We start from the raw sequence: 26,195 nt of genomic DNA, 5'->3' as shown, positions 1-26,195 counted from the left end.
ATAGACTTTACAGCAGCTTTAAAAAAGTGTGAGCTGTGTGAGACAATGACTGACTGCAGGACCCATATCCTCTAATCTGTCGTCTGCATCCGGGAAAACTGTAGATATCTATATAAACACTACCGTTCAAAAGTTTGGGGTCTTGAAGGATGAGCACTTTTTTTCTCAATGAATATAACATTAAATGAATCAGAAATACACTCTATATTATTACTATTCTAGCTGCAAACGTCTGGTTTTTAATGGAATATGTACATAGGTGTATAGAGGCCCATTTCCAGTGTTCTAATGGTACATTGTGTTTGCTAATCACGTTAGAAGGCTATTGGATGATTAGAAAACCCTTGAAAACCCTTTTGCAATGATGTTAGCACAGCTGAAAACAGTTTTGCTGTTGAAAACTCATTATTTCTAATCTTGTCAATGTCTTGACTATATTTTCTATTCATTTTGATGAATAAAAGTGTGACTTTTAATGGAAAACACCAAAAAATTGTGTAGGTGACCCCAAACTTTTGAATGGTAGTGTATGTATTAGATGTTGGAAAGGTTTCCCACATCTTTCCAAGACCGGTACATGTTTTTCTATCATCTGTTTGTTTATTATTTCGAGTGTCAATCAATCGTTTGGTCCATAAAATGTCAGAAAACATATATATATTAAAAAAAATGTTGATCGGTTTGTCAAATATGGAAAGGATCATCTTGTCGAATGTCTTGTTTTTGTCCACAAACCAAAATGACTCAGTTTTAATGATTTCTTTGTTACGTGGAGCAACGAAACAAAGAAAATATTCACATTTACGAAGCTAAAACAATCAGAAATCTTGTTTTAATCATGAAAAAAAAAACTCTTAATTTAGTAATCGATTAATAATCGATTCATTGTTTCCGGCTCTGTGGTTTCACTGACACGCATTATGAATTTAAGAAGACTGTGCGAGTACAACAGTGGAATAATGATGAAGTTTAATTGGCTATGATATTGAAAAGCCACACATTGTTGTATGCAAAGTGGGGTTTAGTGTCCCAGCGGTGTGTGTGTGTGTGTGTGTGTGTGTGTGTGTGTGTGTGTGTGTGTGTGTGTGTGTGTGTGTGTGTGTGTGTGTGTGTGTGTGTGTGTGTGTGTGTGTGTGTGTGTGTGCGTGTGTGTGTGTGTACGTACCACAGAGCCACAGCCACACGGCTGACACTAAGCAAATTAGACCTCGCGGACGAGGGTGACCACTCAGGTGGCAAATGTGGAGCGCGACATGAATTTCCTGTGCGTTGTTATGTCGCGTGTGTGTGTGTGTGTGTGTGCGCGCGTCAACCGTATATTGTCTTGTCGCTTGCGCTGAAGCGTGAGTGTGTGGGAGGGACGACACAGAGAAGACTGTGATGTGTCCGTACGGCGCGTCTTCACTTCGACTTTATGGCTCAGGACCTCCTAAGATAAGCCCCCCAGGCTGTGAAATTGCTCCTTCAAGAGAAAATGACATTAATATGCGCTTGTCCCTCCCCCCCCCCCACTGATCCGTGAGCTCTAAAAAAAAGGCCATCATGCAAAGCTCCACCACAGATGAAGTGTTGGAGACACTGACTGGGCCATCGCGTTTAGCTCGTCTGCCTTGCGTATGAGAAAGTACACTGCCCTACAGTGTGAGATCAGCATGGAGTTATTCATCAAAACCATGTGACAGAACAAAGGGGGGGGGGGGGTGACACTGACAGCATCCAAGAGCTGTGACTGATCTGAAGCAGCCCCAAAAAATAAATGGATTTCTGTATAAGTTTAAAGCATATGTAGACACAACAAGGAGATCTGATCATCCATCCATCTTCTACCACTTTATCCTCCACATGAGGGTCACCAGTCCATTACAGAGCCACATAGAGACAAACAACCATTCACTCTCACACCTATGGTCAATTTAGAGCAGGGTTCTTCAATCCTGGTCCTGGGGACTCACTGTCCTGCATGTTTTAGAAGTTTCCTCGCTCTAATACACCTGATTCAAATGATCAGGCTTCTGCAGAGCTTGTTGATGAGCTGAATCAGGCGTGTTGGAGCAAGGGAACTTCTAAAACATGGAGGGCAGTGGGTCCCCAGGACCAGGATTGAAGAACACCCAGATTTAGAGTGTCCAGTTTACCTAATCCCCAATACCTAATGCATGTTTTTGGACTGTGGGAGGAAACCGCAGAACCTGTAGAAAACGGTCTGATCACAGTTCTCTGAATGAAGAAGTAGCAAAATTAGAAATAAGGGTTCCAAAAGGGATCCTTCTACAAGAGCTGAGGTTCTACCTGGAACCATTTGCTTCTGAAAAACCCTTTCCCAAAGAAATGTTTTTTCAAGGGTTCTTGGTAACACTAATGGTTCCAGGAAGAACCACTTAAAACCCCTTTCCTGGATAAAGGGTTTTAAAAGGGTTCTTGGTGGAACCTTCCAAAAGGGTTCCACCTGTTCTTCTCTATGACAAGCCGAAGAAACATATTGTTCTACTGAGCACTTGTATTTCTAAGAGTGCAGCTGGACTTTGAAGATGTTCCACCTTGTTCTGTTGTCTATTGTGTGTATAATACAGTACAGAGTGAATGTTGGACCAGGTCGATTCGAGGAAAGAGAGCAACATTTGGATTCGTTTGCATAATTTCGTCTAACACGGACTTCCATAATCCATGTCCTGCTTCTCACCCTATGTTTGACCGTCAAAGTAAAAGTCTGCGTCTCTCGTTGTTTCCAGGACCAACAAGCAGCTGGTGGCCTTCCTGACCAAGTACAGAGACATGAACTTCATCAAGTCCCACGGCAGAGACAACGCCAGGTGAGTGTCTCTTACACTCTGGTAAACTGCTTTTGTTACTCTGCTGCACACACACACACACACACACACACTCCTGGCAGCACAGCGTGGTCACTGACTTATAATACAATTAGCTCCCCCATCTGTGACTTCATAAATTAACCTTCTTGGTGGGGTGAGCTGCAGAGGTCCCTGCCAGAACAAGCCCCGTCTCTGCTGCAAAACATACCCTAACAACACAGGAAGGGAGAAAAAAAAAGACATTAAAAAAAAAAAAAAAATAAAAAAGGCCCAGCATGTTTGCATGAGTCAGCGTGACTCAGCAGTACCTTTATGTGTTTGCAGGCACAGTTTTTTTCACACAGTGCTGTTTGAAGGTTTTTGTACCAGATTTAATTTGCCATTAACAACAGCAACAGCATCATTTAAAAATGAATAAATAAATAAATTGCCAATCAAAAAGGGAGCATTAATCTCCACCAGTGTAAGCTTATGATTAAACTGCTAAATAAAAACCACTTGAAAATTGGGGTAGAAATATCGATATACTAACACTGTCACTCTCGCATATATGCATATGTACGTGTGTGTGTGTGTGTGTGTGTGTGTGTGTACGCACCACAAGGTCACTACATCAACAGTCCTTTATCACCCTTGGCAGAGCAGAGGGAACAGTTTGACCCGGGTCGAACCCCCGAATTTGACTCGCCTCTCTCCAACACCCGATACGGTCGCGGCAGTAACACCATCCATTATGTATGCGGGGGGGGGGGGGCGGGTGTCGCTTTTCTTGCTGTGGATAAAAGTCTGTAGCGACAAGTGTGAACAACACATCATCGTAAGAGTCACTTAAGGACAAGGCAAGGACGGGTTTTTGTAAAGGAACGTAATGTTTGGATGCAAGACTAGTGCAAAAAAAGTTGGGTTTTTAAGCAGTGGCAGTTGCTTCTCGAGACTCAAATGACCATTTGTGTTTGTTTCCACTGTGAACTCAAGTTTGTTTTCGTCTTAAACTGAAGCTTGTATTCATGGAAACTAAATAAAATGTCACATAAAATAAGGATCCTCGTCTATTTTGTCACGTTTAGTTGGCCGTCATTGGCGTAACGTCATATTTCTTTATTAGGTTTATCCGCAAACAGGGTCTGGACCGTCTGTTCTACGAGTGTGACACGCACATGTGGAGGCTGGGCGACCGAAAAATCCCCGAGGGCATCTCGGTGGACGGCGGCTCCGACTGGTTCCTCCTCAACCGCATGTTCGTGGAGTACGTCATCAACTCCAAGGACGACCTGGTCACCAACATGAAGCGATTCTACGCCTACACTCTGCTGCCTGCAGAGGTAACGGCCGTTTCCCCCCTTCTTCAACCCTGCTCTTCAAATCTAAAATGAAAGTTTTCCTGATCCGCGTTTTACTCTGTTCCCTTAGTCGTTCTTCCACACCGTGCTGGAGAACAGCGCCTACTGTGGCAGCATGGTGGACAACAACCTGCGCATCACCAACTGGAATCGTAAGCTCGGCTGCAAATGCCAGTACAAGCACATCGTGGACTGGTGCGGGTGTTCGCCCAATGATTTCAAGCCTGCGGACTTCCACCGCTTCCAGGTGAGGAACGGATAACAACAACTCTTAAATATTCCAATATAGTTTCAGGAGACTCAAACACAAGCCTGTCATGGCCCGGTGGGATGACAGGAAACTCCCGAGGGATCACATGATCATCCACATGTATGTTCGTGGTACAAATAACCAGCCAGGCATTTGCTGTTTACCTCATATCTGTCATAATATTTACCGCCGCCATCTCTTTCACGGTGTTTACGCGAGTAATCCTAGACCAAATACAGCACGGAGGGATGAAATAACAGGACAGGTTACAGAAAAAGGCTCGACAAAAGTTCACTGGCGGTCGACTCAGAACATCAGAAAACAGTTTTCAGACAAACATGGTGCAGAGAAATAGGGTTTCCTCAAGAAAAAATAACTTATGTTTGTCTCTTTTACCAAGAAAGATGTGTTTATTTATCACCTATACAAAATTCAGTGGCATTTTCTGAAATGCATTTGTTAGGGCTGTGATACAAGAGATGGATATGGTGACAAGATAAGAACTAGTCAAGATGAAGTAAAAATTTCAGTCAAAAAATCTAGGAGAAAATGAATGTTTGTAGCCGTGTATCATTTAAATTAGTGCTGGGCGTCAACGTTAACGCATGACGACTGACCGGAAAAAGCCGCTGGGACGTCATGTTTACGTGACTCCTGATTGCTAAAATGAGTCTCTAAAGTAGCGCTAAACTTTAAAAACAGAGGCACACATACTCAGTACACAGGTACGCTGCTCTTTTTGTTTAATAAACAGACCGCTCCAGTTCGACTGTTGGTGCGCTAACAGTGCTAAATGAGCTAATGCAGCTAACGGAGCTAACTGGTAAACGGTGCCTGGACTCCGGTGTCTCGGCACATAAACATGACGTCACACGCGTCTTTTTCCGGTCAGTCGTCATGCGTTAACGTTGACGTAATTGAGAACACGTCATGCGCTAACGTGCGCTAACGTGTGTTAACCTAGTGCCCAGCCCTAATTTAAATACATTTGTTAGACTCAGCCTTTCTGCTCTAATGGGTAAATGCACCAGTGTGTGCATTTACCCATTTGAAAGCAGAAGCATGCTATACAGATAAAGAAGAATGGTATCGTTTATTAATGGTATGCAAAGGCAACTTAATGAAGAGCGAATGAGTCCTAGGTTTGTTTTTCAACCAATAGATGTCACCGGTTCCTACACGCTGGACCTTTAAGGGTGAAATATATAGAACCGTGCAGTGTAAATGCGTTTTGGAGATAAGCGTAAAGCAGCATCTGCAGCTGGGACGCCAACAATGAAGGCACTCTCGAGTGCTTTGGATATTTACTCAGAGTAACCGATTATGATGCCTCGTGATTCTAAAGGGTCTTAAAGGGTTTTCCGTCTCGCTTCAATCCAGACGTTTTCCTTTTGCAGCTGTCTCAGGTTGCGCATCCCAAAAAAAAAGGAAAAAAGTTTGAACTTTGCGGAGTACGACTACGAGAGACATCTGGTGACCCCGAAAGGGAACAGAACGTGTCACTTTGGAGGATGTTTGCTGCGCACACACACACACACACACACCTCACACGCGTGTTGTGGGAAATCAGCAGCAGTCAATCTCTAAATTCTCTGCCCTCGAGGTTCCGTCCTCTTGTCCCCTCTGTGTCCAGACTGTTCCCATAGCTTTCAAACACCACGACGTGCTAAATTATGTCTCTATTAGTGTGACCCTGAAAGGAGGGAGAAAAAAAATGAAAAATTACGACTAGTTAGATCCCTGTTTTTTTTTGCCGTGGGGTTTGAGGGGGAAAGCGAGGGTTAGTGATATGCGGCTGGCAGTGACTCTGGGACCCCAGAGGAAGTCAGTATCACAGTTTGACTTTTTAATGTGAAGCAAAAGCTGCGAGACAAATTGAAAGCATTCTGCCACAGTAAAATATCCTCCAAGTCCTGAGCCTCATTTGGCCTCCTCTGTCCTTCACATAGCAGTCAAAGTCGCACCGTGCTGACCTCAGTTCTCCCCTGACCGGACCTGTCTGCCATCTGTCTCGCCTCAGTCTCTGGCACTTCAATGCCAGCACATTACCACAGGTCCTTGGCACTTGCTTCTGGGTCTGGCTGGCAACCCCGATACCAATGAAGTTCATCCCTGGGAACAAAGCAGCCTTTCCAGAAACCAGTCAAGCCAGTATTAATAGGTCTTAATATCCTTTTGAACTCGAGCACAGGGAAAGATGCAGACAATTCAAACGCGGCGACAACTCAAGGTACGACTGCTGGATTTCCCACATGGTGATTTCGAAGTGCACTCATGGGTGCGGGAGTTAAAACGTGGTGTGTGTGAGTGCATTATTGTGAAGTACGGGGGTGCAGTTGGGAAATCTGTTAGAGAAAGCGGCTTTGACAGGTCGCTGCTTTCAGAGGACGTGTCAGGTCAGACGAGGTCTGGCAGTGTGCACAAACAAAACCCCCTTTTTCATTGCAAATCTAGAGCTAATGCATCATCTGGTGCCGCAGCATCTCAGAGTACAGCTCACAGCAGCCTGAGAAACGAGTGAAGTCTGTGCTGCAGCTTCATTAGGTTTTTTCTGAGCGAATAGCACCACGGTGTTTTGAAGCATCAGTGAAAAAGGTTCTTTGTGACGACGTCCTTTGTGCGAACGCCAAGCTGAAGAGGCGGCGGAATCCGTGACGCGCCCATCAACCACGTACGCAACAGTGTGAGAAAGAGATGGGTGGAGAGGGGGAGGAAAGACAGGGTGACACAAACACACACACAGGAAACACAGATGATGGTGGACAAACACAGAAAAAGGACAGGTCAGTGAGACATTCTTCATCAACACACTGTGAGTGTTAGGACTGAAACGATCAGGTATTGGCAGTGGTTGATTTGCCATGTGGTGTTTTTTTAGTTTTTCGCAATTTAACACGTGGGTGAATTGTCACCAATGAGCCAGAAAAACACATTTAATCGAAAAGAAACAACAACACAAGCACGGAACTTTGGCGACGCTGTCACACACATTAATATGTTGTGTCTTTACCTCGGTTCATGTTTTAGTCGATCATTCAATTGATTTTGATTGGTGAAATTAAAAAAACAAAAAATAAATATTGAGGTATTTGTGCCGGTAAATGAATGCATGTCAAAGCGTTGCACTGGAAATGAAACAGGGAAGCAGACGGAGAAGAAATTAGCATTTTAGCTTGATAAATCTTGCTATCTTGATTGGAGCTGAAGCTGATAAAAATCAGTTTAAACCCAGTTTTTTTAGCTGTTTTTAGACCACTGGACCATCGGTTGTCGTTTTTAAAGTGACCTGCAGTCGCAGTAAAATTCAATCATTAACTTTTTAAGATTTCCTCCAGATCTTTCTTCCTTTCACACTCTGCTCTGCAATAGTAATAACAAAGGAAATGAACAGTACCTTTTCTTCTCCTTCTCACTCGCAGTTCCCTTGATAATCCATTCAAACATTGCAGACTGTGTGTGATCATGACTGGAATGAAACTAAGTAGTGGTTTCCTAAACTTTCAGACTGTACGTGTGACTTTTAATATGTTCAACCATGCTGGATTCCCCCCCCCCCCCACCACCCCCTTTATTCTTTAATTAGAATAATTTCTGGAGCCCTGAAGGCATACATTTATCTAGTTAATTAAAAAAGAAAAGCTAAGCGGTGCAGATGTTAGCGAAAAGTGTGAAAAACAAATAAAGAAGTGAGGGGGAAAAACGCACCCAAACACACCTGAAACATCGACGGAGGTGTTGATGGTCGTGCATTGTGGGTAATGGATTCTTTTTGATTATTCTCAACACCTCGTTCGCAGCAAGCGTGAGAGACGGAGGAGGAAGAAAAATCTGATTTAATGTGCATAATAATTCAATCACTGGGAAATATTTACCTCCCCTTTTTATCTACTGCGTGCCATCACCTCAGCTCGACTCTGTATTTGAACAATTTCCTACTCTCTAGTCGGCTCACGCGTCACTTTAAAAAAAAAAATCTCTCTGTGTTTTCACTCTGCAGCAAACGGTGCGGCCCACGTTCTTCGCGAGGAAGTTTGAAGCCAGCGTGAACCAGGAGATCGTCAACCAGCTGGACACCTACTTGTTCGGCGCCTACCCCCAGGGGACGCCGGCGCTCACCTCGTACTGGGAGAGCGCCTACGACGAGTCCGACGGCGCGGGCGGCCTGTCGGACACGCAGCTCACGTACCACCACTCGTTCTCGCGGCTGGGCCTGGCCAGAGCGGCCGCCTCGCTGCAGGGGAACCCGAAGGATCACAGCTGCAGGTGTGTTTTGTCGCTCGCATGCAAATAACACCCTCGCTACACACACCTCCATCTACAGGTGCACTGCGCTTTGGTTGCAGCTGTGTTGGCGCAAGAAACCACAACACGCATAAAAGCCTTTTGTGTCCACGTTGATGCCTGTGATCACATGTCATGGGAATAGGATAACAGCAGGGAACTCTGGGTAATGCTATTCATTTTGTAACGCGATATCTTAGCTCTGTCAATTGACATAATGAGGTTATATAGGTCAGAGTATTGAAAGCTGTCCCTTCAGGCCACTGTTATTAGTATGAATTCCTGAGCGCTGTTAACATATGTGGTTAAAATGAAAAGACGGGGAAAACCACACATTATTATATGCTTTCATGTTTATAAAATGGAACATTTCAGCTCGGTGCACCGCGGCAGGCGTTTCCACGCCATGTATTTTTCAGTAGCAGCTGCTGCAGGAGGCATTTGTGGTTCCTCTCATTCACATGCACGCCTGGTGATGAACGTCAGATGCAGAGTGATTAAAAAAAAACTTGAGACCAAATAAATATTCTTGTTTTTAAACAGGAAGCAGAGGTGAGAAGTGCTAATTAAGGTGACGGCGAGATCTCGCCTGAGCGGCTCGTAAAAAAAGTATCTCAGCCGAACAGAGAAAAAAAGATTATTCCTCTTATTTGACTCTGCTCCACTTAAGGGAAGCGCTTAAACGATGACAAACGCTGCGGTGTTCTTTCGTTGGCGGTCATCAAGCTGCCAGGTCTGCCGTTTGTTTCCGCTCATGAAAGTCTCACAAACGCGAGACAGAAATGTGTCACAACACAAAAACCTATCCTCATGCGTCAGGGTTTGATCCCCGTTAAGTGGGGGTGCTAAGTACCCCTCCCTCCCTCCTCCCCCCCCCCCCCGTGTGTCCTGTGGGTAAAGCCGAGCAGAGAAAGGAAGCATGTTTTCATTTGTCAGACCTCAAAACATCCATCCATTACAGCTGTTTCTATTCATGCATCTGTTAAAGAGAGAGAGCGAGACCATGGGAAATGTGTGTGTGTGTGTTTGTGCCGCTGCCAGGAAATGAAACTGTGAGGAGAAACATCTCCAAACAAACCTCGCAAAAGGCAAATCAAGTTTTTAATGTTTACACGAAACTCTTTTAAATGTCGGCGAGGCGAAAAGGTCACGAAGCAGGGAAATTGAAAAACGATATGCGTGTATATGTATATATATGTATATATAAAGCACAGGTGTCAAACTGCTGGTCCGTGGGCCATATGCGGCCCCTTTATATCATGTTATAATGAAAACATGGCCCACGACCTCACCGTCTTTTAAACACAGTGTTTCGCTGAGGCACAGCTGCCAGCGAGGTGACAGAATATAATGTAGTATGTGTTTGTTAGCAATGCTAGCAAAGTTGTCGAACGGTTTTGCGGATTCAAAACGGCGTGACCGTGGCAACCCATTCACCACGATACAGGAAGTGCCCTATAACTTCAGCATAGATTGAGTTCCACCTAAACTTGGTGGGAAGACCATGGCCGCAACTCAACAGGAAGTCGCCCTTTTTGAATTTTGGCGTCCATTTTGGCGTTTTGCGAATATCCATGTAGGGGCAATGTTAGCAAAGTTGACGAAAGGTTTTGCGGATTCAAAACAGCGTAAACACGGCAACCCTTGGCGTGTTGGCGAATTTTGATTATTTGCTACGATACAGGAAGTGCAGTAAGTTATTTTTTTCCCCCTACTTTTTGTTCTAAAGGTCGGCCCCCTATTGACCACACTCGACGCTCATTGGCCCCCAGGTCATTTGACTTTGACACCCCTGATATAAAGGAACGTGACCATGGCAACCCATTCACCACGATACAGGAAGTGCCCTATAACTTCAGCATAGATTGAGTTCCACCTAAACATGGTGGGAAGACCATGGCCGCAACTCAACAGGAAGTCGGCCTTTTTGAATTTTGGCGATTTGCAAATCTACGTACGCTCCTTAGCAAAGTTGTCGAAAGGTTTTGCGAATTCAAAACCGGGTGAACACGGCAACCCTTGGCAATTTGGCGAATTCCGATTATTTACCACGATACAGGAAGTGCCCTATAATTAAGTTGTATTTTCCCCCACTTTTTGTTCTAAAGGCCGGCCCCCTATTGACCACACTCGATGCTCATTGGCCCCCAGGTCATTTGACGTTTGTACTCGCAAGTGTTTGTGCGAAAGTATTGTGGAGTTAATTGAGCATAAACTAAACAGATCACAAAGATGAGTGTATTTCACCTATAATAAACCAATAACAACAATTCATTCAGAAGTGTCACAATGTTGTTGCTCCTCTAAAATTCCCCCAAATCATAAATATACTTTACTAACTTCTGGATAAGCTATAATCCATATGTCTCATACTTTTTATTGCCTCGACACAACACAAGGAAATGGAATTTATTGATCCAGACGCTTATGGCAGAGCTAACGATGAATAAACTCTTCTTTTCTGTTTTATTCCTACAGTTTAGAGAGTTTGTCGTAAACGTCCTTAAAGAGTTTATCTCGACACGGCAAACCCCATCTTCTAAGTGGACTTTGTTGTGTCCCCGTTTTCATTTATTGCAACGAGGAGATAAGATTCATGGAGTGGATCGTAAACTTGAGCGCGGTGGTTACAGTGAAGGAGTTATTTACTCTTATTTGACTTCTTCAGACGTGTGCCTTTTCACGAGTTGGACGAAATGGTGGCACAAATGTCGCCAAACTGAGGTGAACCATTAAATAATGTTGCCAAAATGTCTACTACTCCTACTATCATAGGCCCATTAATTAATACACACTGTGTATGTGTGTGTATGTGTATGTGTGTGTGTGTGTGGTGTGAGTTCACAAGGTTATTTGTGTTGTATTGATTTGGATTTTGTCTGATGAAGCCAAGAGAAATTAAAACCAGATGATGATAACGAGTCCCAGCAAATTGTGTGTGTGTGTGTGTGTGTGTGTGTGTGTGTGTGTGTGTGTGTGTTCTTGTACTTAAGGCATACTGAGGGCCAGTGAGGGGTTTTATTGGTACTGCACCCATTAGTTCTTTATATATAGTAGATATTTGTAACTGTGTTGATTTATAAAGCGGAAATGCTGGTCCTCACTTTGTCAGAAAGAATGTGTGTGTGTGTGTGTGTGTGTGTGTGTGTGTGTGTGTGTGTGTGTGTGTGTGTGTGTGTGTGTGTGTGTGTGTGTGTGTGTGTGTGTGTGTGTGTGTGTGCGTAATTGTCCACCTATCTCATCACTAATGCATCGTAATGCAACGTCAGTTTGTCAGTTTATCGCAAGTGCAATAAATCCTCCTTCATGGAAAACTGTGTTAAAACAGGCATCGACTCCAGTTTCAGCAAACGCGCTCCTGAAGATCCAACAAAGGAAGTGTGTTTCAGAATTTCGACGTGTTACTAACAGATGGATGGGTTTGTGGAGGAAAAGGCCACAGAGAGAGGGAGAGAGAGATATTTGGCTTTTTAAGACTCTGACTAAGACTGTGGCGTAAAGGTCTGAATGGAGCTTCTGTGCAATGCTACGCCTTGGCCCCTTTTCCCAGCCTCTCACGCTGGCATCCGCACCGCATCTCTTTTGGGAAAACGCAAGGCAGGAGGGGACGACAGCCAAGGGATGAGGAGACGAGGATAGGAGGAGAGGAGAGGTTGCAAATGTGGAAAATGCAAATGGCAGAACAGAGAGGAGAAACAGAAACCGGCGTCACGGGGAGGAGGGAGAGTGTGCACCGCTATCCTTTTGGGAGTAAATATTTGCTGTTCTGCTTGTCAGGGTAGCATTTACTGGGACGGGTTGACTCCCGGTCCTTTAGTAGAATACTGATGAGGACACGGGCACTGAGGAGCAGCGAGTGTGTGTGTGTGTGTGTGTAGGTTTGCATGTGTGTGTTTAAGAGGAAGGAAGCTGAAGGAAGTACAAGAGACGAAGGATGAGGAATCGTGAGTGTGCAGGAGGGAGCAGCTGTGGCGTGTTTGCCAGCAGTGCCCACACTGGACTCCTTTTTGGTTTGTTTTTTCCCAGATCTCAGTGTAGCCGGCTGCCTCGAGGGCCACTTATGAAGCAACACACACACAAACAACAGACTAATCATAGGGGCAAAGACCTTCATTTGGCTTCAGCTGACTGCATGACCCAGTTCAACTTTGTTCAGCAGACTTGCAGTATGTTCAGCCGTGTGTGCGTCGGTGCTGACTGTTGTGTGTAATTGTCTGGAGCCGGCAGATTGCTGTAGTCTCCGCTGTCTTGTGTCTTTTTAAACCGTCTGTTCCTCTTCAGAACCCCAACGCTGCGTCCAAACGCGTTTTGAAAAAGCGATGATTAACCGCCGGAGAAGTTTGTTATTTACTTTTCAAAGATGCTCGCGCTTTAATTAAGTGTTCACCAGCCCATTACGCATGTTTGATCTACTGCTATGGTCATGTACGGGCATAGAAATAATTAAAAGCCCCCCCCCCATTATCCAAGTGTGGTCACACAACAAGCAACACTGATTGGTCCGGTGTGTAACATTTAGGAGGGTTTTACTGGCAGAAATTGAATATACTACACAGAGGTATGTGTATGTGTGTAATTGCTTTAAAATAAAAAAAATGTTTGGGCCTGGATTACCATGCAAAAAGAAGAGCAGCTCTGCCCACGTAAACCTGATGCTTAGGCCAACAAAGGAGAGGGAGGACACAGCAGAGAGCGTGGGAGAGGAAGGAGGTGTGAAGGAGTCGGTGCGTGACGTTCGAAAAAATCCGACGATTGTCTTAGTCTGACTAAAAACGGACATAAAAATATGTGTAAATGTTAGTCTGACTGAACTGCGACACAAAAAGAAGACAACCGCGAGTATGTTTATGTACGGATGGCAAGAAGACTCGGATACGTGCTCAACATCGTACCAACGAGCCGACAAAATGGCTCGACTGAACTGTGCGTGGAAAGGAGCTGAATGTCAGTGTCCTTTCTGGTTTGTGAAGGCCACCGTAGTTCACTGATGCACCAGGGAAAGGGAAACGGGAGCGGAGACTCTGCAGTTATTCTTGCACACTGGACCTTTAAAGGTAGTCATCAGATAGATAGATAGATAGATAGATAGATAGATAGATAGATAGATAGATAGATAGATAGATAGATAGATAGATAGATAGATAGATAGATAGATAGATAGATAGATAGATAGATAGATAGATCGATAGATAGATAGATCAGCAGCTTTCCGGCGCACTAACGAATTCTCTCTGCTCTCTGGACACTCTCAGGTACTTCCCCATGGGCCACCCGGTGTCCGTGCATCTCTACTTCCTGTCCGACCAGTTCCAGGGCTACCTGATCCAACACCATGCCACCAACCTGGCCACGAGCAAGCTGGAGACCATGGAGACCTGGGTGGCGCCCAAGAAGAACTTCAGGATCACCACTCCTCCGGCCAGCACGTTCAGCCGGCTGCAGTTCGCCGAGGTGAGTCAGCGTTATTGGCTCGTGTGGCGTCGCATTTATTTAATTTACATTTAAGTCACACATTTGGCGAGAGTCACGGGACAATCAGTCAGCGGTTGCCAGCGTCAGGAAATGAGTTCCATTAAAACCCAAAGCACCACACAGGAAAAACACAGCTATTCAGCACATAATTAGAGGTGAGATATACAGCTCATTGCCATGGTGACCTTATATTCATTGCTATGGCGACCTTGCCAAGACTCATAGTGCTGCATCTCCACACATTTTTAAAATGGTGCCCGTAATGGCCTTGTAAAATGTAAATTGATTGAATTCATCTAAGTTTATAGGGATGAGCGCCTCCTGTGCTGCTTATTTGTTGTTTCTTAATAGAACGTCTTCTCACCTTCACACTGCAATGCTTCCCTTGATTGTCTTGTTATGTTAATCTGTGTTTCTGTTTACCACACGGCCTGTTTAGGATACAGCCACTGGGTTGCGATGTGACAGCCACCAAGTGTCTTCTTAAAAGGGAACAAAATTAACTGAGGGAATGCAAATCGTCCTCTTACTCTGGTTCATCACGAGCTGTTTTGTGAGGAGGCGGAAATGTCAACAGATTTGTGAATTCATTTGTTCATGCCTTTGGAGCACCGTCACACAAACTCCATGTTTGACCTTCTACGGTCATGTTCCCCATTCCCAGTGGTCAAAGAACCTGTCTAATCCTGCCAAGGTTCCCACAGGTCCTTGAAATGCCCTCATGGGTCAATGAAAATGCTTGAATTTTTTACAAGAAACAAGTCAAAATGTTAAGTTAAATGTCTCCCGACGCCACCTGCTGTTTTGATGTATGTAGACTATTATGTAGAAGTAATTACTAGATAATTATGTGATGCCTGGAAAATGCTAATTCCAAGATGTGTAGCTCACCAGAGAAAATTACAAAGACCGACTTGAACCAAGAGCCCAAGGACAATCACTTGTCCAGATGCAGAGCAGGCTGCAAATCAATAAAAGTGGACTCCATGGGCAAAGCATGCTCTTACAATTTACCCTCCCATCTGTCAGCACATTCGGTCCTTGAATTTGATGAAATTCGCCTTAAAAAGTCCTTGAATTGGATGTCAACCAAGGTGTAGGAACCCTGTCCTGTGCATGAACGTGTTTTTGAGCTTCAGTTTTGGTGACGCTAAGATGCACGTTCATCTTCCAGCAGTGAGGGTTTTTAACCAACAAAGTGAGGTCATTTTGACGAAGTGAGGACATTTGGCCCGGTCCTCACTTTGTTTTCATTGAAATCACTTCCTTAGTTTGTAAACATGCTATAACCTGTTTTTAACAGTGTTCCTCAATTTGGTACAAAACCCGTTTTCCAGCCCTGGTGTTTCGCACACTCTTTGCTCTGGGGCTCCACCTGCAGACATTTCATGGTACTGCACCCAGTCGTTTTTTTATAGATAGTAGATATTTGTAATTGTAACAAACGCGCTCCTGATGATCCAACAAAAGGAAGTGTGTTTCGTGTGCTTTCAGAATTTCAGAATTAACGCTAAGATGCACGTTCATCTTCCAGCCGTTAGCATAGCTGTTAGCAACATGCGACGGCGCTCGCTATTCTTTATTTGCAATAAAGTCATTCTCTCGCCTTTGAGTTTGTAAGTAAAAGAGCAGAAGATGCACAAGAGTAATGACTTTAACATTGTCACTGAGCTCAGTTTACCCAGGTCGACAAAAAAACCCACAAAACAGAGCGTGACAGAGGCTTTAGCGTGAACTCAAAAGGCCTCCATATGCTCATTCTCCATAGGACTGCGTCTCGCTAAGCCCCCGCTTGTGCTTCTATGTTATGAAACCATGAGTGACAGAGAAGCAATATGAGCTGTGGCTTTTATCTGGATGCCCAGCTCAAGGAAGCATTTGCCGCCTGGCGCTGTGGAATGGCTGTCAGTCAGTCAGTCAGTCAGTCCGTCTGTCAGTCAGTCAAAAACCCAGAGCACAAACGGCTTAAATAAGACAGCTGCGGCAGCACTCTCTGTACTTTTTGTCAACTTTGCAGATATGACCCGTTACGTTCAGGCTTTATGCTGGATTTTGGTAGATAAACCATATGGTTGGGTTAACAGCGTGTTCCCTGTCCTCGTTCAGATATATAGGAAGACAGATGTGTCTTTCTTCTCACTCGACTGCTGCCTCTCAGCAGCCTTTATGGGCCTTTTTACAGCATGATTTAGTGAAGGACCACTTACAGCCGGCACAGTTAAAATTAGTATTTCACCTCAAGTCAGTTTTGACATTGAGAAGTATATTATGCTGTGTTGGGTAAATCTTATACAGTAGAATGACTGGCTTTGACTGATGGTTTAGTCCTCGCTCCACCACCGTATATAGCATATTATAATGTATACCACAAGAGGATATAGAGTGGGCGAAGACACCTGCAACATATGATGCTATAATCTAAGAAACTGCTCAGTTGAAACCCAATTTTTAAGTTGTGATATTTAACGGACGGTTTAATCGACATGCTAAAAACATGAAACTTACACCTATATGTTATGTTATAAAATAAAAGAGCAATCATCTGCAGGACAGAATTGTGATCTCAAAGTTTTAAAGGCGCCATATGTAAGAATGTGGCCAAAAACGGTTACTACACTCAAATTCAAAATACCAAGGTCTTTTATGTTTCGTTTTCTAGCGTAACTGGCAACCCGTGGTTGCTCGGCAGCTGAGACTCTACTGACTGCAATGATTGGTAGACGGCGGTAGGTGGCGCCACATGCCAAAACATGATTTGCAGTCTGCAACAATGTTTTTTAATGCAAATATTTTGTCTGTACTGTTGTTGTTGGTGAGTTCAGTTTGTTATATGAACATTATTCCTGAGTCTCTGTGACATATTAGGAGGATTTTATAGCCAGTTGCTTTAGATTTAAGTACCATTTTTCCCCCAGTATACCCGTTTAAAATATTTATGTTAAGCTAAGCAACCTGGATATGTTTATAGATATGATATATGATGTTTTTCCTGAACGCTATACGGTCAAACTATCTATTCTGGTATGTTTTGATGCACAAACGTGAAGGAATCTCCTTGTTTCCACTCCGCCCTCCCTTCCTTGGTCCACCTCTCCACAGTCTATCTTCATTAACAAGCAGCCATGCGTCTTACCCATAGACCCTCAGTGGCGATATGTTGCCCCGGGGAGCCTCTAAAGTCCTCTAATGCTGCTCGCGAACACCTGCTTTTGATTACCCCCTCACAAAAAGTGCCAATAATAAGGTTCCGCACAGAGTTTGAAGGGAACACTCATGCCCTCTGGTTTTAAGCACGGACAGATGCGGACTAGGGACTGTCCACAAAACTGCCCGATCAAACTGACCTCCAGATGTCAGACTGCAGGCGCCGGCGAGCCAGCGATAGAGAGAGTTTATGAGGGTCAGGTGGAAGAAATGGGGGGAAAAAAGGTGAAATACAAGTTTTCTATAAAGTGAGATGGGAAAATAGGCAGATAATGAAATGTGTATTAATATAGGAAAAGGTGTAATTGTTATGAATGTTCTACCTTAAACAGCAGCAAAGCACAATAATTATCTCTATTAGCTGATGTGCTTTCTTTCCCCTAGCTTCTTTTTAAGGTTTTTCCACAGTTTTACAACAATATGGTGGAACAAACAATGGTCGTTAGTAACTGGTGTTGATGAAGGGGAAACGCTGATTAATCACTCTGAGTGGAAAGTATGAGTTAGTGGGAGCGTAGAGGTCACATTGAGTTTGGATCAGCATCAGTTTCACAGGAGCGTGTTCCTCTAAGTATATTTCCTGTAAGTGAAAGAAGGTCGAAAAAGGTTATTGGTTATTGGTCTTAAGCTAAAGCTCGTTGGGTAAAGGCAGCAAAAAGGCAGGTTAAGAGCGGAGGTCATCGTAAGCTCGTGCGCTGCGGCTGAAATGGGCCACAAGTTAATCCCCGTTTGACCCACTTTCATAGTGGAAGGCAGAGTTTCTTCCTTTGTTACCTGTAAGTCATCTCGCGGGGAGCGATACCTGTGTATGTAGGTATGGTAGCATGTGTTTTACTGTATTTATCTTTTTCCTGTAGCGATAAGGATTGAGCCATTGAACGCCTCTCGCGTGTGAACCCGATTAACCCCGATTAGGAGTCGGCTGTCGGCTGCACAGGTCGTGCATAATTCATGCTGCCGTGTCGCCAAATATTGTACGAACACGGACGAGCAGCAGGTCTCAAGCATGTGAACGCTGCGAGGATCTCCCTCTCACAACTCGTCTGCAGTGGATTACAGTGAGACTCGTCCGTCAATACTCCCTTCATTTCTTTCCGGGGCTTAGAACGAGAGAGCGCCTGCCAATCAATCGAGGACGTAATGTGTGCCAGCGCGTTAGCCTTGAATGAAGTAATGAGCTCCAGAGGTGCCAGACAAGGGAGTTGATTAGTGATTTAAAGAGAAACGAACCAATGCCAAGGGGCAGAAAATGGCAGAGGGTCAGTTCAATAATTGAGTGGAAAGTGAGGTGTGTTTTTTTTACGGAACGGTGCACACACACGTCTCTCCCCGCGTTAATTTTCACGTTGTGTCTATTTATACTCTGCACCGCGATCTCAATCCTCGAGAGGATGTGATACAGTGTCAGTTCCAGTCAGTCATTGATCGCGAAGGCGTGTTAATCAACCGCCATTGTCAGGACGAGCGCTTCCTAAAGCCGCCGTTCCTCTCACGTTTCTGCCAGCGCGCAAGACATCGTTCACCGTCGGTGTGTTCCCGTTTGTGTGTGTGTGTGTGTGTGTGTGTGCGTGTGCACTTATGCTCCCCCTCTATCACCGTCTCCGCCATCAATCTGGATCAAACCGCGCGTCTTCCTTTTTGCACAGCACGTAGGTTTCCATTCTCCGCACTTGAACACCTATTGAATTACAGTCTTCACCGTTAATGACGGCATAAATTTACACTCGTGTACCTTTTTTCCTCTTCTCGTACTTTATCCTCTCTCCCCTTTTTTTCCGCTTTATTTAAATTCAGCTCACGTTAGAATCACTTTTCTATCGTCAAAACCATAGGTTTAGATTAGGATTACAGCCAGCTATTCGCACTTGAGTCAAACTTGTGTACTTAGTTTAAATGTTTTTGTAAGCGTGCAATATGTATTCTCTCAGATTGGCTCATTATTCCTCTGCTGTACGTCTCATAAATCACCTGTTATTAAGTTTGTTGCAAATAATGCAGGTGAATGCAAATGAAACGACTTCTGCTGGAAAGAAGAGGTGTTCTCTAATCTGCCCTGAGTATGGATCGCATTCAGTTCAAGAATGCGGTCACATCCTGAAACCACCTCCGAATGTGGTTTCTGTGCCCATATCTGAAGACACGATCTGCACTTGGCTGCAATCCGATCGCTCTGGACGGATGTTAAGTCTCTTTGTTGACTCTGATTTCTTCAAAGGGGACATATTATACAAAATCAACTTTTTAATCATTTAAATCCTTATATTTGGGACTCTGGAGGCCCTATCAGTAGGCAAAGTGTGAAAAAAGACGACTCACTCCTGTTTTTGTGGTCCTCCTCAGTCTAAGTACAGGAGATAAAACACGCGATGTTGACTTCCGCACTCATTGGGACGTCACAATGCATAAAAACATGCGAGAGTGCTGGCAAAGGCAAAGGTATGCGAAAACCGGAAGTCCGTGAAAAGTTCTATTCTTGGCTGCACAGTGCAGCACAGAGTTCTACACAAACGTCCAGCCTCAGAGGATTTATCTGTCCAGTGGATACATGTTATATATGACAGCAATGTGCCTGCTAGAGCCTGCAAATGATCACTTTTCCAAATGCTAACTGCTGTTAGCTCCCAGCAACCTCTGTGGCTGATGTCATTTCCTGTCCCTTAAGTTTTGTTTTACTTTTTTTTTTTAAGGTGGACCAAAATAGATACTACTAAACAGAGCATTCTGAACAGGGCTGTTTTTGCAGGGTGATTGGACTATTGTGGTGCTTCGACCCTTAAGGTATTTTGACAAAAGCATGTCACAGACATGCTCATTAGGACACCAGGGAACTAGGTTAACTTGGAGAAATAGGGTATGGAAATAGGGACAGAGCTGACATGTTGAACACATGTTGTTTTTTGTCAGAAAATACCAGTTAACAATGGACAAATTGACTCAAATGTGCAGAATGAAACAATCGGGCTCGTCAGCGTGTGCACATTAAAGACTTATGTAACGCCTGTGTGGAGGGCTGAGGCTGGCGTGTGGTGCTGTTTGATGAAAAATGCATGCGGAAGATTATTTCCCATGATAATTCAGTGTAGATGTTGGTAATCTCAATAGTATGGTGAAATGGTGCTACAAGCACACAGCGTTATTTATTTATGATCACTGTGCAACTATCTGCTGTCGGCAGGAGGAGTGAATTTACAGACACCGATCTGGTGCTTTCCCGCTTCCCCTCGTGTTTGTGTTCCACATTCTGTCACTCACTCTCTTTGTGCCCGTTCTGTCTCTCTCTCTCTGCTGTCAGATCGGCACAGAGTGGGACGCCAAGGAGCGCATGTTCAGGAACTTCGGCGGCTTACTGGGGCCCATGGACGAGACGGTGGGCATGCAGAAGTGGAGCAAGGGGCCCAACATCACCGTCACGGTCGTGTGGATCGACCCCACCAACGTCATCGCGGCCACCTACGACATCCTGATCGACGCCAGCGCCGAGTACACCCACTATCGCCCGCCGCTGAACCAGCCGCTGCGACCCGGCGTGTGGAGCGTCCGCATCCTGCACCACTGGAGTCCTGTGGCGGAGATGAAATTCCTCATTGCGCCGCTGACCCACCACAAACGCCAGCCCATACGTCAAGGTGAGATTTAGGCCCCGTCCCAATACCTTCCTCTTAAAATTTCCACTTGGTTTGGAATGCCCTCAACCGTGAATTCCCCTCGAGGGAAGTGGCTTCCCTATGGAATTGGGACACCGCTATGTGCAAATTAGCGCAGTGAACGAAACAAACGTGCTAACCTACGTCACATTTTGACGTCAATGCCGGTTTTTCTCACACTATGTCACAAATGTGACTGAAATCTGACAAGTCCAGGGTATTTGTGTTCAAGTGAACGCCGGTCCACACATCCAAAACACTGACAAAACGACCCAGATGTAGCAGAGCTAGCTAGCGGCTATTTGCCGAGTGCTTCAAGAGGGTCTGTCCTTCATGTAGCTCTACATAATAATAATAATAATAATAATAATAATAATAATAATGATGATAACGCATTATATTTGAAGGCGCCTTTCAAGACACTCAAGGTCGCCGTACATGACGGGCATACTCTCTCGAAGAACTCGGCAAATAGCCGCTAGCTAGCTAGTTAGCTAGCTGCGTCCACTTCGTTTTAAGCCCGCATTAGAACTCACTACATTTTGAGGGTTGATTGAAGGGCAAAATCGCACTCCCCCTTGCACGAGAATGCGCAAAATGTAGGGTTAGGGGAGGTAGCTCCACCCTGACTTTATCGGACCAGTTGTACCCCAAACCTACGGGGGCCAAAAATATGGTTATTAATGGGTATTTCTATTCCTAATGGAAATGCTGTACCATACTGAACCAGTTCCACTGGATGGAAACACGTCTATGATCTTCTTACTCCACAAGGTCTGAACTCGGGGGGGGGGGGGGGGGGGGGAAGGTCCTCGCAAAGATAGAACCTCACACTCGCACCCACACACATACGCTCCAGAGCCTTGGTGTGTTTGCATCGATGCCCTTTCTAATCAAGCCTCTGGGCCTCCGCAGACCCTGGTTGTTTGTCATAAAGTCAGCCCTAATAACCCAGCGAGCCGCTCATACATACTAAACAGAATGTTAAACAACGGAACACTTAGCCCTCCAAAAAACAGTGACACAATTAAGTCAGTCAGTCAGCGTGGATAAGGGGCAGGGCTCGATTGTTCTCGTTCCGTAAGCGGCCGGTTTGCTCGCGAAGTCGCATGAGAGTTGAGGACGTTTAGCTTCCGCGTAATCACGTCTTCCTCCGTTTAATAATCTCCCTGAGCCGCTTTAATGACGAGGAGAAACAACAAATAAAGTTAGAGCCGTCGTCTTTAGCCCGAGTGTCTCAGTGGAGCCGTGCGATATAAACAATGAGCATTAAATATGAATCACTGGTTTATGGGTGTTTAGGTTCATCTGCATTACAAAAACTCCGCTCTGGCTTCTCAATTAATTCCGCTCGTATCTGTTCGTCACCTGTTTAATCAACTGTCTTCCCAGCTGCGCTGTAGCTCACTGGTAAGATCAGAAGTGTCAGTCGTCTGTTTTATCGGCGCGTCGCTAAAACTAACGCGGTGGCGTGCAGCAGAGATAAATCCCCTACGTTTTATGACGGTTGTAATGTTCTGTTTCTGTTGAAAGACAAGAGTGAAGTAGAGGAACGTCTCGACTGTTATGAACTGCGTGAAAGACGGAAAATAAAGAAGTGTTCCAGTTTTGCAATTGAGCTAAAGTAAACTTTAAAGCACCGTCTTCATTGCTGTGTGAGCCAGTTAGTGCAGGTGCTGCAGTCGTTCTGCTTTTAAAAGGTCACAGATAAACAATTCAAGTGTTTCATCCAAGAGGCAGAACCTGTATCTGAACTCCCAAGCCTCAAGATTTTTGCAATTTGACCCTCGCCATGTTGACGTTTTGCAGTTGTCGCCTACAAAGACTACAGGCTCCTATTGGATGACACCGGCTGTCAATCACACTATTGTCCACTCGTATGTGACGTGACGCACTTCCCAGCATCTGGTTTCCCTTAAATGAGGACATGTTGTATAAAATTGACATCATGGTCTATTGAAGAAGAAATTAAACTAAGGATCATTTTACCATAGACTTCAATTCAAATAGAGTCATTTTTGTAAGCAGCAGAGTCGCCCCCTGGTGGCTGTTCAATGTATTCTTACTCCCAGGTTGTCCCCAGCTGGCAAACAGGGAAAATCACTTTTTATATACAGGTATAATGTGTGTGTACTTGTATTTGTTACTTCGTTAGAACCTTTTTTCTGACAAAAACATATAACTTGCCAGGACCAGTTGTCCTCACGGAGACCAAATCCTGGTCTAAGTATAGGCCTAAAATTTGAATTGTGGTTGGGGTTGAAGTTAGGGTTAGGTTTTGACTGGTTATGGTAATAATAAGGCAATAATTCAGTCCGATTTTAGTCAGACTACGGCAATAATTCAGTCCGATTTTAGTCAGAATAAGGCAATAATTCAGTCTGATTTTAGTCAGACTAAGGCAATAATTCAGTCCGATTTTAGTCAGACTAAGGCAATAACTCAGTCCGATTTTAGTCAGACTAAAGCAATAATTCAGTCCGATTGTAGTCAGACTAAGACAATAATTCAGTCCGATTTTAGTCAGACTAAGGCAATAATTCAGTCCGATTTTAGTCAGACTAAGGCAATAAATCAGTCCGATTTTAGTCCGACTAAGGCAATAATTCAGTCCGATTTTAGTCAGACTAAGGCAATAATTCAGTCCGATTTTAGTCAGACTAAGGCAATAATTCAGTCCGATTTTAGTCAGACTAAGGCAATAATCCAGTCCGATTACTCCTGCATGCGCTTAGTCGGACTGGAGTCGGACTTGGCGTCTTTGACGAGGAAGTAGAAGGAGACAACATATAAACTGTAGTACTGTTGCCTGGAAATCATATAGCGCCGTCTTTCTTCGGACAACCCAGCAACCACAAGAGATACGGCGTCACCATGGAGGCCAATACATTGATTTTTATCCTCTGCATGTACATGTATGCAAGTTGTCCAAATGACCGTCTTAGTCGGACTATGCCCTTAGCTCCATTAAAATGTGCATGTAAACGTCCTGAATGCAGGGTGAAGGTCTTTAGAAGAATAGCTGAGCAGACCTGTTTTTTTTTCGTGTGTGTGTGCGCTACTCAATCCACCCCCCTGTAATTTACTGGCATGTCTGGCAACCGGTTCCCCTCCTACATGCAGTGCAAGTAAAACTTAATGGCGTGGCTTTCCGCCAGCATTGGCAGCAGCAGACGCACACACACACAACTCTACACAACATGCAAAAGACTTTTCACAACACACACACACACACACACACACCTCTCCCTCAAAGCATGAGTTAAGCATCGCCTTTTGCCGCACGTCTGGCTGCATCTTTCTGTCGCCGGTGCATGAAAAGCGCTGACGTCTGCAAACACGTGGGTGCGAGGGCGATTGTGTTCCACTGCCACACTTAGAAGGCACGGGCTCGAGCCCCAGTTAGAGACGATGTGAGGAATTTATAGCTTTCCCTGGGTCTCAGGGTGGAGAAGGTGTTTCAAGGAGAAGTTTTGTCTACAGATTCCCGTCTTGCCATGCGGGAGATTTGACCGTCATGGGAAGAATGAGTGTGCGTCTGGGTATTTCTCTGACTGTGTCCAGAAAGGCAGCGTTGCAGTGACTTGACAAAACCGCATCAAGGACTGGGATTTAGGGAGGGCAGCCAGGAAGAAAAAAATCAATCCAAGCACATTAGCAACCAGTTAAAGCTTTTCAGATAATATCATGTTTATTGCTTTGTTATCTCATCTGTCCTTTTTTTCCTCTCTCATTCCCCTGCAACTTTTTTTTTTTTACCGTTCTGCAAATTCTCCTTTGTCTGTTTGACCCGCGCATCATTTCTCTCTTCTTCTTCTTCTTCTTCTTTCTCACATTTCTCCAGAGGACACTGTGAAGCTGCACAACGGGCCGGCGAAGAACAGCTACATGGAGCAGAGTTTCCACGGCCTCAACCCGGTGCTCAACATCCCCGTCAGCCTGGGCTACGCGGAGCAGGCCAAGCGGAACGCAGCCCTGACTGGCCTGGAGCTGGAGCGCTGGACGGACAGCCTGGTGGGCGAGCTGTGGGAAGCGGCCGACGTGTGCTCCGTCGGCCCCTCGGCCTGTCCTGTGATGCAGGCCTGCACCAAGAACCCGTGGAGCTCCCAGAGCCCTGACCCCAAATCCCAACTCAGAGCACCGAGAGCAGACGGGCGCATCAGGTAGCAGCGAGGCCTCCAGCTGGACAGGAGGCCACGGCACAGGAGAGTCACTGTTGATTTTATATTTATTTAAAAGCGTTTGTTGCAACCCAGGGGGAGGGGGAGGAAACTTGTGCTTCCTCTCTTTTGGGAGAAGAAATAAAAAGTGGATTTTCAGGGCGGAGGGGAGGCTGTTAAAGAACGATCCTCCCGTGGGATTCCTCCATTTAGGGGATTATGCTGGCTTTGCTATTTCAGTTTCTCACTGTATTTATTGTTTTTCTTATCGTGGCTGAGTTTTACTGTGATCAAATTCTTTCGAACATCTATTTTGCTGCCGAATTAATTATAAAAGTCAGCTTTTAAAGCCCCTGCGCGCGGGGGGGCAGCAGAGAGCAAGATCTGCTGCATTAAGGCCTTAGCTGGAAGACGCGACTTTGACTTTTTTACGTCGACAAAGAACAAAATGAGCTGATATCTGTGTGTTCACGTGAATCCTGACAGTCGGATAGAAACGTTGTTTTGATACTTCTCAAATACGCTGAGAAACAACAACAATCGCAGTGTTATTAAAGCCACTTTTCTTCAAATATCCAGAGTTTCCTGATAGGTCACTGACTCCGTTTGTAAATTAGTCGAACTAAATCAGTAACAGCACAACTTCATTGAGTTCAGTCAGTAACAGATTGCGACGCGTCGCCATCTGCTGCCCGTCACGTGTCGTAAATGTGGGAAAAGAAGAAGGAAAATGCAAAATACAGAGGCCTTGTTTTCCAGCGTCATTACAAATATTTAGATAATAACAGAAAACTAAGTCACATTCATTGTCCTAGAGTCAGTATTTTAAGACGTAAAAAACATAGCTTAGTTTTCTTTTATCGAACCCAGATGTTGCGACAGGCGATTTAAAAGACAAAGATAGAACAGCTTTTTATTTTTCTTGGTTTGTTTGTTTGTTTGTTTGCTTGTTTTTTTTTTACCAAACTGCCTCAAACTTGAAACATCAATCTCAAGCTGACCTTAAAATTCCCATCCTTGAATTCAGTGTCATT

At 44.7% G+C, this 26,195-nt stretch overlaps 1 protein-coding gene across 1 annotated transcript in view; it reads left to right on the top strand.

Moving 5' to 3' along the window:
- The window catches only part of xylt1 (xylosyltransferase I), a gene marked incomplete at both ends in the record, with an annotated part of 82,609 nt that extends 57,441 nt beyond the window's left edge, over window positions 1-25,168 (top strand). The window contains 7 exons of the mRNA XM_083906332.1: window positions 2,730-2,810; window positions 3,916-4,132; window positions 4,221-4,397; window positions 8,398-8,663; window positions 13,934-14,132; window positions 20,650-20,983; window positions 24,846-25,168. Coding sequence (XP_083762458.1) covers window positions 2,730-2,810; window positions 3,916-4,132; window positions 4,221-4,397; window positions 8,398-8,663; window positions 13,934-14,132; window positions 20,650-20,983; window positions 24,846-25,168 — 1,597 coding nt within the window. The remainder of the gene's footprint in view (window positions 1-2,729; window positions 2,811-3,915; window positions 4,133-4,220; window positions 4,398-8,397; window positions 8,664-13,933; window positions 14,133-20,649; window positions 20,984-24,845) is intronic.
- Window positions 25,169-26,195: the final 1,027 nt, after the last annotated feature.

Source organism: Microchirus variegatus (assembly GCF_963457635.1).
Source record: "Microchirus variegatus genome assembly, chromosome: 19".
NCBI lineage: Eukaryota > Metazoa > Chordata > Actinopteri > Pleuronectiformes > Soleidae > Microchirus > Microchirus variegatus.
This window is presented reverse-complemented; position numbering and strand designations above follow the sequence as displayed.